Source organism: Rhinichthys klamathensis, unplaced genomic scaffold (genome assembly GCF_029890125.1).
Source record: "Rhinichthys klamathensis goyatoka isolate OS25496 unplaced genomic scaffold, OSU_Roscu_1.1 h1tg000181l_1, whole genome shotgun sequence".
In the NCBI taxonomy this organism is placed as follows: Eukaryota; Metazoa; Chordata; class Actinopteri; order Cypriniformes; family Leuciscidae; genus Rhinichthys; species Rhinichthys klamathensis.
In genome coordinates, this window is record NW_026606709.1 from 4,065,121 (window position 1) to 4,079,214 (window position 14,094).

The 14,094-nt window shown below is 36.9% G+C and overlaps 2 protein-coding genes across 7 annotated transcripts in view; both read right to left on the minus strand.

Moving 5' to 3' along the window:
- Positions 1-8,290, minus strand: part of fgd4a (FYVE, RhoGEF and PH domain containing 4a) — a 61,380-nt gene extending 53,090 nt beyond the window's left edge. The window contains exon 1 of one of the 4 annotated variants that reach the window (XM_056261329.1): positions 7,945-8,290. In XM_056261329.1, coding sequence (XP_056117304.1) covers positions 7,945-8,056 — 112 coding nt within the window. In that variant the 5' untranslated portion in view covers positions 8,057-8,290. Of the gene's footprint in view, positions 1-801; positions 887-1,070; positions 1,311-7,944 lie in introns of those variants that run through there. The other 3 variants (XM_056261330.1, XM_056261333.1, XM_056261331.1) reach the window with 3 other exon arrangements.
- Positions 8,291-10,537: 2,247 nt separating this feature from the next.
- The window catches only part of bicd1a (bicaudal D homolog 1a), a 38,147-nt gene continuing 34,590 nt past the window's right edge, over positions 10,538-14,094 (minus strand). The window contains exons 8-9 of one of the 3 annotated variants that reach the window (XM_056261336.1): positions 11,850-11,935; positions 10,538-10,860 (exon numbers count right to left, since the gene is read on the minus strand). In XM_056261336.1, coding sequence (XP_056117311.1) covers positions 10,749-10,860; positions 11,850-11,935 — 198 coding nt within the window. In that variant the 3' untranslated portion in view covers positions 10,538-10,748. The remainder of the gene's footprint in view (positions 10,861-11,849; positions 11,936-14,094) is intronic. The other 2 variants (XM_056261337.1, XM_056261338.1) reach the window with 2 other exon arrangements.

Sequence of the window (14,094 nt, forward strand, 5' to 3'; positions counted from 1 at the left end):
AACAAAGTCATAAATAAATAAATAGATATTTTTTTCATTAATTTAAGAGTTTTCTGTACAGCATCATGGCTAATGTAGTTTTTCGCTAGGAATTACACTTTTAAACAATTGTTTTAAAAATAAGCTGAAAAAATGCAGGCTGACGGCTTTCTACGGATGTCACCATTAGCCCTTGAACTTTTAACCCCTTCACTCCAACCACAAGAGAACATTTTTCACAATCCAATAAATAATATGGATTAAAATGTGCAGCAAACTCGTTTCATGTTGACTTCAACCCTTTACACATTTTGTTAATAACATTTTGTGGGTGTATTCTGTAATTTCTTTTTTGTCCAAGCTCTTTCTGTGATAACCACATCTAGATGGTGAATCCTTTTTTTTTAATTCAGATAGTAAACTTCTCCAGGTAGCTTGCACATAAATCTCCTCAAATTCTTTCTTTTAATGCAGTATTTTAAAGTTATAGTTCACCCAAAAAAATAAAAATAAATAAATAAATTATATATATATATATATATAATTATTTATTCACCCTCATGACATTCCAAATCTGTATGACTTTCTTTCATCAGCAGAACACAAAATAAGATATTGTGAAAAATGTTTTAAGTGTTTGTCCATAATGAAAGTCAATTGGTTTCAAAACAACATTGGATCCCATTTTGACTTTCAATGTATATAGACACAAAAAAAATATTTTTTTGGAACGCCATGATAGTGACAACTAATTGTTTTTGGTTAACTATCCCTTTAACATTGACTAACAACTCATGAATAGTTACTGAAACACAACATTACCTTTAGTTGGCCAAAACCAATACTTTCGACGATGTTTCATTTTTCTCAATCCATTCCCCATGATCTGTTGTTTTGTGATTATATGGATGCAGCTTTCCTACTCATACTCAATTCATTTTTAAATCTCACTCGGGCAAAGAGTCAGAGTTCTATCAACAGCCTACATTCTCTGACAACCAAACACAGTTTTCATTTCCAGAGTCATAGTAAAACTTCTCATGGCTGGCATTGTTGGAGCTCATTACAGCAAGAACTGTTGGGTCACCTACCCGAGGCTGTGCGGAGGAAGAGAGCTTTTCTGAGGCCAGAGCCCAAAAAATCCATCAATGTCCATCAACTAGACTCCAGTACACAGAGAAAATGAGTTAAAGACAAAGATTGAAGTGCAGGGAAGAATCCAGGGGTTCCACAAAAGGAGTGACGAGAAAGCAGGGGGAGAAAGTGAAGCCCGGCTTCCTGTAGATGAAGAATGGACAAAAATATCCACTGTATCACCACTTCCTCTCTAATTCCCTCTTGTGCACACCTATAAAAAGCAGTCCATTTTACAAAAATCAAGCTCTTAAAGATCCAAACGATCTATAATGGGAGATGAAGGAATTCAGAATTTTTTCAGAAAGCCTTTCACTGAAAAGCTGAAGATTTCAATGTTTCTTCATTCATTGATGTTGATTGGAGACATGTACATGTTTTATGTTTCCATTCCAGGAATTTCCATTAAATCTTGAGTTCAGCAAGATTGTATGTGGTTGAAAGATGCTCCTGGTGCTTAAAGTCTCCAAAAATGAGTCTGTCCTAGGCATGATGTTCGAGCTACAGGATTGCCCCATTCCTCCAGCCTGAGGGGGGAAACTCTAGACAAAAGTCAGGAAACTCCAGCCCTGCAGTGTGTTTGCTAAGCAGATGAATCACATCCAAATTGTTCAAGAGGAAAGGACATGGGCAGAACTGCCCCGGGTGGATGGGTAGGGTACATAAGAGCTCAAACTTCTATTACTGCTACACTTATTCTCATAGGTAAACAAAGCAGAGATCTGACCTGGGTGAGCTTTGAGTCAACTAAGGGTGAAATTAATTACCCAGGGTCTTAAAGTCTCTATAGTCATTAAGACAAATGAAAAGACAGGAAGTTACATAAGGTGCAACTCAAAATCCTACATCCTTTAGAGCACGCCATCGCCAGACCTAGACTAGGCCTACCTTTTAACATGATTACCACCAGTCTACAGTATAATATGACTAACACAAGACCTTGCAACATCCTGTCTGCAGTGTATTGTGTTCTGCACAATAGGCAAGTATGGAAGTCACCTCCCTATCATCAGAAACTGACAGGAAGTGCGTCATTTTGAATTGACCTTATAGGACTTTCTCATGAATATACCCCCCCCACCCCCCAAAAAAAACAAAAAACAAAACAACAACAACAACAACAACAGTGTAACATAAATAACTATTGTTATGAACCCTCCCCTGTGCATTTACATGGAAAAATATTGAGTAATTTAAGCATTTATTTGTGAAAACTAAAATTACTTTGAGAGGTCCTGTCTACAGGTTAAATGTTGTTTTCTTCTTCATGTTTTTGAAAAAAATATCTTGCATTTATTTGATCAAGCATACATTAAAACATGAATGTTGTTAGAAATTATTATTAAAATTTAAAATATCTATTTTTAATATATTTTAAAATGTTATTTATTCCTGTGATAAAAAAAGCTGATTTAAAAAAAAAAAAAAGATACCAAAATGGGGGAAGGTGAAATATAAAAACAGATGCAAGATATAAGATAAGATTTAACATTTTAAGGAAATATTTACAGGAAAAATAAACAGTCCTGACACAAACATATAGCAGAAGCTACTCTGTTAACACTAAGCTTTATGTCTCAATTTAGAAATAGCATCAGAAATGTCCATTAGGCTCTGTGCACAGTTTTTTTGATATCATACTGCCACCTGCTGGAAGTTTCTACATGTATACCTGCCTTTAAAAAGCTATGTAGAGTAACATAGCTAAAGATAAGAGTATTATGTCAATTATTTGCTGATATGACAATATTTATTTTAGTCTAGATCTCAGTGTTAAAGCTGAAATAATGACCCATTTCCTGTGGCTGGTCCGCCTCATCCTTAAATATTTACTGGAGGATAATGAAGGGTGTGTATAAGTTACATAAGTCCATGAGTTATTTATAGCCCCTCTCTATCACATCTCTCACATCACAAACTACAGCCCTGCTAAGAATACACGATTCACAAAAAAGTCTTTGGCTCTGGTGAGGTTGCGACAACAGATCCGTCTTACCTGAGTCTGACCCAAAACCCCTAAAACACTGACTTCAGTGTCACAGAGGAAACATTGGATTTAGTGAAGTGCCACCAACAGTTAATAGTTACCTTTAACAACAACTTGTGTTAGTGGAAACTAACAAAAACTAGCTCGTTTAATCAAATCCCAAAAGTTTGAAGAGAAAAGCATTTCTAAAAAATACATAGAGCATAAATTTCAGGAAATAGCTAAGGGTCCCTGTGCTTTTTCCTGTTTATGTGCAGTCACCTCTATTCTGTCTTTCTTTCAGCACATATATTCTTCACTATTATTTTTGATTATCTGGTGCGAGCATAGATAATTGTCTTTTGTGACTGATTCAGATAATTATTTTGATTTCTCTATTGACATGTCAAAACAAATGCCGATAGCGCATGCCAAAAATGCTCACACCTCTTCTTATAAAATTGCACTTGTTGCCAATTGCCGCTTGCATCAAATTCAAGGCACTGATGTGTTAGAACAACCACTTGCTCTGCACCCCAATACCTAGTAAACTCTAGTCTCAGCCTCAGACGTCACGCCCACGGAACATTGGCTAAACGTCTGATGCATATGGTACACTTAACCATAGACAGTATAAGAAGTGGACATAGCCATCTCATTGGAACTCAGTTGAAGCCCATTTTTAGCGATTTTTGAGCACTTCCGTTCCTGACGCGCAGACTCAAACCGACTCAAACTAAGCTTGATGACGTGAGCAAGCTGTCTGACAGACGTTAATCTTCTAGTAGCTGTGCCTGAAAATTGCCAACGTTAATCTTGCAGAGACGGGGAACTTGAGCAAAGAGTTCTTTGGCGTGAGTGAGCAGGAGTAAGTATTCCGTTGCTTTTATGGACTCATTATCTATGGGCTTCTCCCTTGACGGGACGTCCCCCCGATTGCCTGCGAGCTTCTCCTCCTGTCTGTACGGTAATTTCTGTACAGCGCGACAGAGTGCTTATGACGCAATCGTTAGCCTATTTTTACTAAAACTGTTTCTACGGGGCCATAGTGTAACATAGAAGGTAATGGAGCCCTTTATACATTGTCGTGTTTCTTTAGAAATAAATAATGGACAAATGGAGTCTTTAAACGCCCCAGATGTAAAGTTATTCGCTGTCAAAGTGACGCCAAAATGAATGGGAGTCAATGGAAATGCTAACGCAAGTGAAGTTCTGCTACAACATGGCAGCACCCGGCCGGCTTCAACTTCCGGTCGATGGATTACCCCCTTGCACTTACCTGGAAAGACTTCAGGAATGTCGAAGTCGTCATATGATTGGTTGAATTTTATCGGATTTCCGGGGGGCGCGAGTGTCGCGTTTATTTTCGGTCCGCCGGGAAACAAAGCGCAGACGTGTGATTGCGGAAGAAAAACTGTTGTGTTTACATGAGTGACAATGAGCATTTATCAAGATCAGCTAAACGTAGGATTCTCAAAAGTATGCGAGGTTCACGGCATAGACTATTTAAGAAATGTCCAGGAGTTTTGTTTGAGGCACTTAGTGGAGACAAAAAGAGATATTTTAGCCTGTTTGCCGACGGGATTTTCCAAGCCTGGCCGACCCTTTGTCAGCATTTAGAAGGAGTCCCAGCAGATCCAATTTTACTAGTTGTGTGTCCCCTCCTATCTATTATGCATAGACATACACAGATACTGCTTGTTTTCTTCTCCTTCTTTGATTTTCTATGCTGACTGACTTGTTGCACGCCGGTCTGTTGTTGTGGGGACATTTCCACGCCCCGAAACGTGACGCTGAACGAAACGAACTGTAATTGGTTGTTTGACATGTTGTCGGTCAAACGGCCTTATGGGCGGGCCTTGGCCAAAGAAAGCTGCTATAAATTCCAGACCTTCAGCCGTCAGTCTGAAGGTCTGGCTACGCGAGACTAAGTAAACTCACTACACCACTTGAAGAAAAGCCTGCGTTCTGCAATTGAACGGCGCCTTGTGGTGCCATCCCAAAGAGGGACAAAATCATTTTCACTGACCTTTACCTTGACTGTTCCAAGCTGGTAGAATGACCTATCTCAACTCGAGTCTTTAGCCATTTTCAAGAAACAGCTGAAGACGCATCTTTTTCGTCAACACTCGACTAATTAATACTAACACTTACTATTCTATATCTATTTATAAAAATAAATAAATAAATAAATAAAAGCGCTACATGTACTGTTCAAGAGATAATACCTAGTTCTGGCATGAAACTCTAGCGCAGGCTGATGAGTCTTTGGGTACGTTTACATGACAACGATATGCTTAAAACTGAGGAGTTTTTCCTTTGAGTTTTCCGCGTAAAGATGACATCATTGTCAAAACGATCCCCGAAATCCGCGAAACGGCTAAAAACGCTGTGTATTCTGCTGCCAGGCCATTAGATGGCGATGAAACACTATAGATTGAACACGTAATACACATGTGCATGACGTCATCGTCTTCAGAGATTTGCGTTTTTTTTGTCTGCGTTTTCAGACACCCAAAATGCCGTTGTAGTGTAAATAAATGACCAAAAAAACGCATAAAAAGTCATCCGTTTTTAGTTGAAAACAGTGTTGTGCTGTTGCATCAGCATCCAATGAGCTGCGGCTCAACATTCAAACAAATGCCGGTGTGTTGCTGGTAGCAGTATGCAGTGCGCTTTAAGAAACCCTCCACCTTCCCCAGCTCCACCATTATAGATCTGCTACAGGGGTTAAATCCTATGTTACATGTGCGTATATATATGTCATACAGTATGTCCGCAGCAGCATGTCTTACAATATCACAGCAATGTCTGTGAATGTATTGGCAGCAGCAAGTCTCGGTACTTGCTCTACAGCAGCAGCAGCGTAGCAGATCTATTCCGCCAAGGCCAACATTAACATTGCCATATCTATTACCATGCCAATCTCTATTACCATACCAATCTCCAGAGAGTTGTCATGACAGAACTGGGACTAATCACAGCACTTGCATATTGTTGCCCTATTGTTGGTTTGAATTTGCTTATATTGCCCTCCTCATTTGTAAGCTTAAATGTAAATGTAAAAATGTAAATGTCTAAGAACTTTTAGAGCTATTTAGGATAACTTTTAGTGGTAAGATACACGTATATACACCCCCTGATCGTCTCTAATATATTATAATTCTACTATAAATTGTACAGAATTGTTTGGTAATGTTGGAGATATTGCATTTCAATTAGTATTTTTGCATAGTTTCACATGTTGGAAGCTAATTAACTAAACAAATTACTCCTAAGAGCAATGTGAATCAGCAAAGATCCAACTTCTAACTATTCAACTCCCAAAGACATCAACAACAATGTGCACTGTGAGCTCCCTTTACTGTGATTTACTGAACAGTAAAGATAACAAGCACAGAAAGTGGATCTTCACCAGATAAATAAATGAGACTGGGTCACCCACTGCAGCCTCTTCAATAAGATACAGTACCAAGAGTTCTCTGAACTGACAATAGTGAATAGCCGGCCTTAAGAATAAACACTGTATTATAGAGATAATCAAATCACTTTTTGCCTGACCTATATAAATTAAAATAGGAACTTAAAATTGAATTCATATGCAACAATATCCAAAGGAACACAATGTTTTGCTTTTGTTGAAAGGCAAATGATGCATTGGCAATTATCCAGTCACATTCACACTTGACTCTATGGCACCAATTGACTTCTATACATGTCTGTATACTGTGCCATGCAGAGTATTCTTGACAGTAGGCTGTTATTCCTATAAACACAGACTGGCTCAATCCAGTTCTTGCACATTCCCTGACCTTAAGCTACAGAATTATGCATGCTGGTTCATATCGTCAGAGATGAGACATCTCACTATTGCAATGCAAACACTATAATGCAACCCGTTGGGACATGTTCACTCTCATATCCTGAGCTTACAGTACAAACAGGGCTTTCATCCAAAGAAGAAAATGGAGTCTGGCATTTATTCCAATGCACTTTCCCAAATCTCTTGTGTGCTGTCAGAGATTAAGGCAAACTACGATCATGAATTTGAGCACGAAAAGATTGTATGAACTGGTTTTATATTAAAACTAACTAAGAACTAAAAAGACACCTCAAAAAGTAGATCTGTTGCTGGTTTTTTTATTTAATTTATTAATTTTTGCCCAAAATAAATATTTAATCAAAGTATTCAGGCCCTTTATATGGATCTAGCATTGCTCCATTCTACAACAGGAAACTTTACAAACATGTTTTTGCTATTATATATATATATATATATATATTCAGAAAAATGTTTTACATGAACTTTTATATATAAAAATAAAAGTATATGTAAAACATTTATCTGAATATCAAAAATATTTACAAATATTTTATTAATAATTAATATTACTAATACACATTCTGTGGGTTCAAATACACACATATTCTGCAGGTAAAAACATGTCAAGGGCTGATAATTAAGACGATATACACTAGGCCTATATCGTGGCAACGATATAATGTGATGTATCAATCTATATAAATTTTATAGGCCTATCATTTATAAATTATGTAAATAGATAATCGCAGCTTTAGTGAGCAGGAGAAGTACAGTAATACAATTACTCCTGATATGACATTTTGGTCATATCGCCCACCTAAAAAATCAATTAAAAAAAGTTTTAGCTATGGCCTATCAGAAGTGTGTCATCACATTTTCTAATCCTTATTTCCAAGCTAACCGAAGAAAATATTTCCAAATGCCTGACAAGATAGCAGTTTTTCCTGAAGGCTGGCAATGTATCTGGTGTATTGTTTGACATGAGAAGGATAAGCCCAACATTATTTAAGCGGATCCGGTCACACCTGACCGCTGCACTCACCTGAGGATTCCGGGCATTCCTCCGCCGACCCTCCTGTCTTCTTCGGCTTAGACTTCCTCCTTATAGCGTTTCTCCTCAATTCACTCATGTTTTCTTTAGTTCGTTCCAACATTTAAAAGACTTGTTTTACAAATTGAATCCTTTGTAGATAAAAAACGGTCGTTGTACGTCCACACAGCATTTCAGCGAAGTCCTTGTCTGCGACAGTAAACGGTCTCTAGTGTTACGTAAAAGTAAAGCAAAATGCTTGGTTGGTTATTGTGTTTTCCTCAGATTCTTTGGCTGCCACAGTAGTGCACCGCACTGAGTAAATCATTATCGCTTTATCAGCCCATATCACCGCCCTCTAACCGCTCTGATAACAGGATTGGTCTAGTGACTAGTCATTTCCTCTGTGCTCTGACCCCCTACTGTTTATTTTGACTTACCGACTTCAAAGCATTAGTTTGTGGAGATTTGATAAATCAATGAGTCGAATCTTTTGAATAGGCTACATACCGCTTCCAATGAAATTAGAGGACAGGTTGTTGTGCCGAATTTTGAATCGTTGCCAGGCGGATTCTCTGCTTTGAAGAATAACTAGACAAAAAAACAAACAAACTGTAGACTATAAAGTGTCATGAAATAAAATAAAATAAATAAATAGTAAAAAAATTACGAAGACAATCATTTTCTGAAAGAAAAAAAGCTATGTGAGAGGATTTTGATTCGTCTCAGTGAGTCGAGTCTTTTTGATCCTGTTCACCTAACACGGCTTAGCCAATCAAATTAGAGGATCTAGAGACCGTTGTACTACACTATAAAGATGATTGGGGTTATTAATTTTTTTGTGTGAAAATGATAAAATATACAGAAATTTGAAAGAAAACGTGTAATTGCAATAAACTAAAAGTGCTTTTACTTTTTATTTTTGTGGCAACAGTTTTTTAAAAGTAATAATTCTAAAGCAATAAAAATCATTTTAACAATATGAGTTGTAAAAATTAGGAGTTTATTTGCTCAGTCCTCTAGACTAGACCTTGGTGCAAAGTAAACACAGATGTGTGCTGTGATATACTACAGTAGGCTATGCACAAAAAAACCTTTCACACACATTTAGTCTCATTTAATAAGGACAGGAGTCAGTGTTATTTTTACATTTTATTTCACGAAAAACTTTTGTGGCTTATGACCGTATACACAAAAATATCCTGCGGCAAGATCATGCTTTCACCAGTCCACACCATGTGACATTGTGGGTGTTATTCACTATATTTCACTTCAGAGGCAGAAAATCTACCACAATGTGTAGTTAATAAAACTGAAACTCCTCGTCTTATCGGAAATGCTCGAAAAGAAATGAATATAGTCTAAAACACCAAATGAATGGGTTAGACTGAACAGAAACTGAGAACTGGGAGCTAAAAGAGATTGTGAATGAGACCATTTATCTTAAATCGTTCTTTGTATGTCATTACATAGACTGAGCTTTGTTCTAGTTCCACAATGGAGATAGTTATGCTTTGAGAAGCTGCTGATTGTATTCTTCATTTAGACACATTAATAACCTTTCAGTCAATCAATGAGACTGAAAATGTGTTTTTGTGGTTTACTGCTGTATAAAAACAATGACATCTGATATTTAATCCTGCTGGTACAAATCACTTTGTGATTGGAGGAGAGATGACCAAATGATTTAAAATGATCCTGTGCCTGTTTCAAAATGCATAGATATGTTTGTGCTTTATATAAGGTCAAGATTAGATATAACTTAAAGAGAAAATAAAACCGAGAGAGGAGGAGATACTGTATGTAAAGAGAGATTCTGAATATGGGATACTAATATGTATGCTGTTTATGGAGCAGATCTGAGAGTAATAAACCCACTTCATGTACAAATTTAGCAGCGCACTGGGATCAAGCCCCATTCAAGCTATAGCGCCACTTCCTTAAACATGATTTTTGCCCATCAGGTCCTAAACTAGGCCTACATGTCCACTCAAACCTCAAAGACTTATCTGACATCACTTCATCGATAGAAAAAAACAATTAAGGTATAAAATATAATCTTTATGCATATGCAGAGCAATAAACGGTTATAAAAGGACAACATGTTTCATGTGGAATTACGTTAAAGCAGCTGAAAACTCAATTGTATTATCACTGAAATGCAAACATCACCTCAGGAGCTTAAAGGTCGAAATAAAAGTCACTCAAATATCACATTGAACATTGTTTCTACTTGTTGAAAGTTATATCTCAATAGTCCATTTAACCAGTATCACCTATATTCAACCATTCAAACATCTCTTTCTATTATGTCACACTTTTTTTGTCCGTTTTGAAAGTCAAATATTAGCTTAGACTGATAATGGTGCTTAAGTGGCCTTTCATACTGCAATGTACTCCTGGGTTGATGTAATTAACATTATTTCTGTGGTTTAAAAGTGAATTTTCAAGCAAAGCTGTATTCGTATCCAAAACCATATTCATATCCAAATAATCAGACATAACACAAATAATATTTAAAAATAAACAAACAAAAACACAAATAAATTAAATAAAATAAAAAAATAGATAAATAAGTGCATCAATCCATTTCCGTTTGCTCTCATCTCACTCAACATGATAATTAGTACTTTAAGCACCATTGAATAATCATCCAATCTCAGTGATTGGGAGAGAAATTAGATTGGGCTCCTCTGGGATCAATCACACATGGAGAGGGGCATCTGATTGGCTGGGAGGTCATGATTGACTGATGTGCCCCGCCCCCTTCCTTTGTCTCTGTAAGGATAGGCCACTGATAGTTGATTGACAGGAGGCTAAGGGCCAAAAAGATGAGAATGATGGGCCAGACAGTTGAAAGGGTCACATGGAAGTCTGGAGTTAGCCGCAGGTATCTGGTCCTCTTGAAGAGATAACAACACATTAGGACTACCAAGAGACAAACGGCACAGCCAGAAGAGAGAAAAAAGAGAAACAGAGACCATAAGTTGGTGTAAAATGAAATCGCCATATCCTGTTCCCTGTTAAACTGGAGGAATTGCTATAGAAAAAGAAGCATGTCAATAATTCAGTATAGCTCTGACATAAGCATTAACTCACTTTTGACAGACACACAGGGGCACATGCAAAAGCTAGTAGCTTTTAAGCAGGCAAAGTATTTGGAAAGAAAGGATTCAGGAATCTCATCGGCACAGGGATGAGAGGGCATCTTCATTTTTTATTTGCATACACTACCGGTCAAAAGTTTGGAATAATTAAAATGTTTAAATGTTAAAGAAGTCACTTTAACATTTAAAGTGACTTCTCACTTAAAATGGTGACGACTCACCAAGGCAGCATTTATGTGCTGTTCTGTATTTAAATATATATTATGTTAAAGCTGAATTTCCAGCAGCCATTACTCCAGACTTCAGTGTCACATGATCCTTCAGAAATCATTCTAATAGGCTGATTTGGTGCATTTGTTGTTGGTGCTCAGTTAATAATAATGGTTCTAATTATTATCAGTGTTAAAGTAGAAACCTTTTGTAACTTTATAAATGTGTTAAGTGTCACTTTTTAAACAATTTCATGCATCCTTGCTTAATAAAATCATTTTTTTAACTGTAAAACTTTTAAATGGTAGTGTATCAAGGTTTCAATTTTTCTCAACATTGATAATGATTAAAAAAAAATCTTAAGCACCAAATCAGCATATTAGAATGATTTCTGGAGGATCATAAAAAAATCGTAATTATTCAAAACTTTTAATCAGTGGTGTTTTTCAATTGCACTGTAAAAGTGTGACCAAGTGGGTGGTGCTGTTAACAATACTTGTGACTGCATGACCCTATACAGTAGGTGTGACATTTTTCTCTGTGAGAAATAGAGTGAGAGAGGACGCAGTATAGAGCGAGTTCCTCCAAAGGACGGGTTACCTGTGGCCCGTAGATGCCCTCCCGCGCCTCAGTTGTGGGGAGGTTGGCGGTACTGAGGCAGAAGGCTGCTGACAATCTAAGAGAGACTGATAAATTAGACAGATATACAGAGGTGTGACAGTCAGGGTTAGTGAGACAAACACAGACATAAATGGGCACAGAGACGAGAAGTGAATACGCTGAAAATAGTTGCTATGGCCTAACAAGCATGGGTGTGATTCTATGTGTTAATCTCATGCAGAGCAAGTGGAATGATAGAAAGTAACACAATATTATGAACTGCTATAATAACTAACATCTATATAATATTTGCGTAAATTCATGAGGAACACCAGGTACAAAGATAGAAGGAAAGCAAGGTGGTATCACCTTCTGTTAAACAGAGAAACACTATCGTTCAAAAGTTTGGGGTCGGTAAGATTTTTTTAATGTTTTTGAAAGAAGTCCTTATGCTCATTAATGCTGTATTTGTTTGATTAAAAATGCAGTAAAAAACAGTTAAATTGTGAAATATTATTACAAATTAAAATAACCATTTACTATTTTAAAATATAATTTATTGCTGTGATGGTAAAGCTGAATTTTCAGCATCATTACTCCAGTCTTCAGTGTCACATGATCCTTCAGAAATCATTCTGATGTTGATTTGCTGCTCAAGAAACATTGCTTAGCAATGTTGAAAACAGTTGTGCTGCATAGTATTTTTGTGGAAACTGATCCTTTTTTTTCAGGATTCTTTGATGAATAGAAAGTTCATATTCAACAGTATGTTGTATATTCAACAAATGTCCTTACTGTCGATTTCAATTTATTTAGTGCATCTTAAATGTATTAGTTTCTTTAATAAAAAAAAAATCTTACAGACTCCAAACTTTTAAATATCAGGCACAAACATAGACTGCACAAATGATATACTACAGTGTTGCAGCTTTGTTAATGAGAGAGTGCATACACACACGTTTACACATTTAACAAGACAAAAAGTAAGGTTTAAAACATTATAGGGGATGCTGTCTAGCCAACCCGAAGAGCACATATAAACATCTAGAGCAATATGTAGACATTTAAATAATATTTTTTCTCTCCCCATTTCATTGTGAGTAGTTCTTGTGCAAAACTCGTCGTCATGATGCTAGGGTTTTATGTGTGGTTGTCAGGGCACTGCTATGCAACTGCCCAGGCATTATACATTTTTGAAAACATTGCTATGCACTTGTTAGGTTGGAATGGGTGGTTGTTTGTATAAATGCATTACTGACATAACCATCTCCATACTGCAAACAATCACATCTACAGCCCCAATATGAAAAAAAAAGAACTACTACTGCTCTGTGGTTTGATTTACATGGGCAAAACAGCATTTGACACGTTCAGTAATGGGCAAAGGTTGTGAAATTTAGAAACACTGACACCTGCAGGCAGAGATTGGAAACGTCCACTGCTCTTTAAAGGACAACTCCGGTGCAAAATGAACCTCGGGTGTAATAACACATTGGTACAGACTAAATCGTTCCCTGAGATTTGTTTTCATGATAATCGAATGTAAAGAGTTTTATCTCTAAAAACAGTTTAGCTTATAACGCTAGTATATTGGGCATCGAGTAAGCAAAAAGAGATCGCTAGTTAATACCATTAACAAGGCTCAAATTAGCCCCACACTAACACGGCAGCATAATGAGTGTCCTTACATGCAAACCGAAGCATTGAGAACTTTGTAAGTGTATAGACAGTTTAATAAGAAGATACTTTACACAGACAGTACAGTTAGCACATACAGACAGCAGCCATCTTGGAAAACAGTCTCGATCAATAGAACCACGAACACGGTGATACGTGAGCTGAACTGTGACTTGGAATCTCATATGGTCCGTTGTTTCCGGAAGAAAGCACTGAGCGCATAAGAGAAGCACTGAACGCAACAGAGAAAATAAAAAAATAAATATAATTTATCTTATCTTCAATATCTACACGTACTGTTCGCTCACCTTCGTGGTTCTATTGATCGAGACTGTTTTCCAAGATGGCTGCTGTCTATATGCGCTAACTGTACTGTCTGTGTAAAGTATCTTCTTATTAAACTGTCTATACACTTACAAAGTTCTCAATGCTTCGGTTTGCATGTAAGGACACTCATTATGCTGCCGTGTTAGTGTGGGGCTAATTTGAGCCTTGTTAATGGTATTAACTAGCGATCTCTTTTTGCTTACTCGATGCCCAATATACTAGCGTTATAAGCTAAACTGTT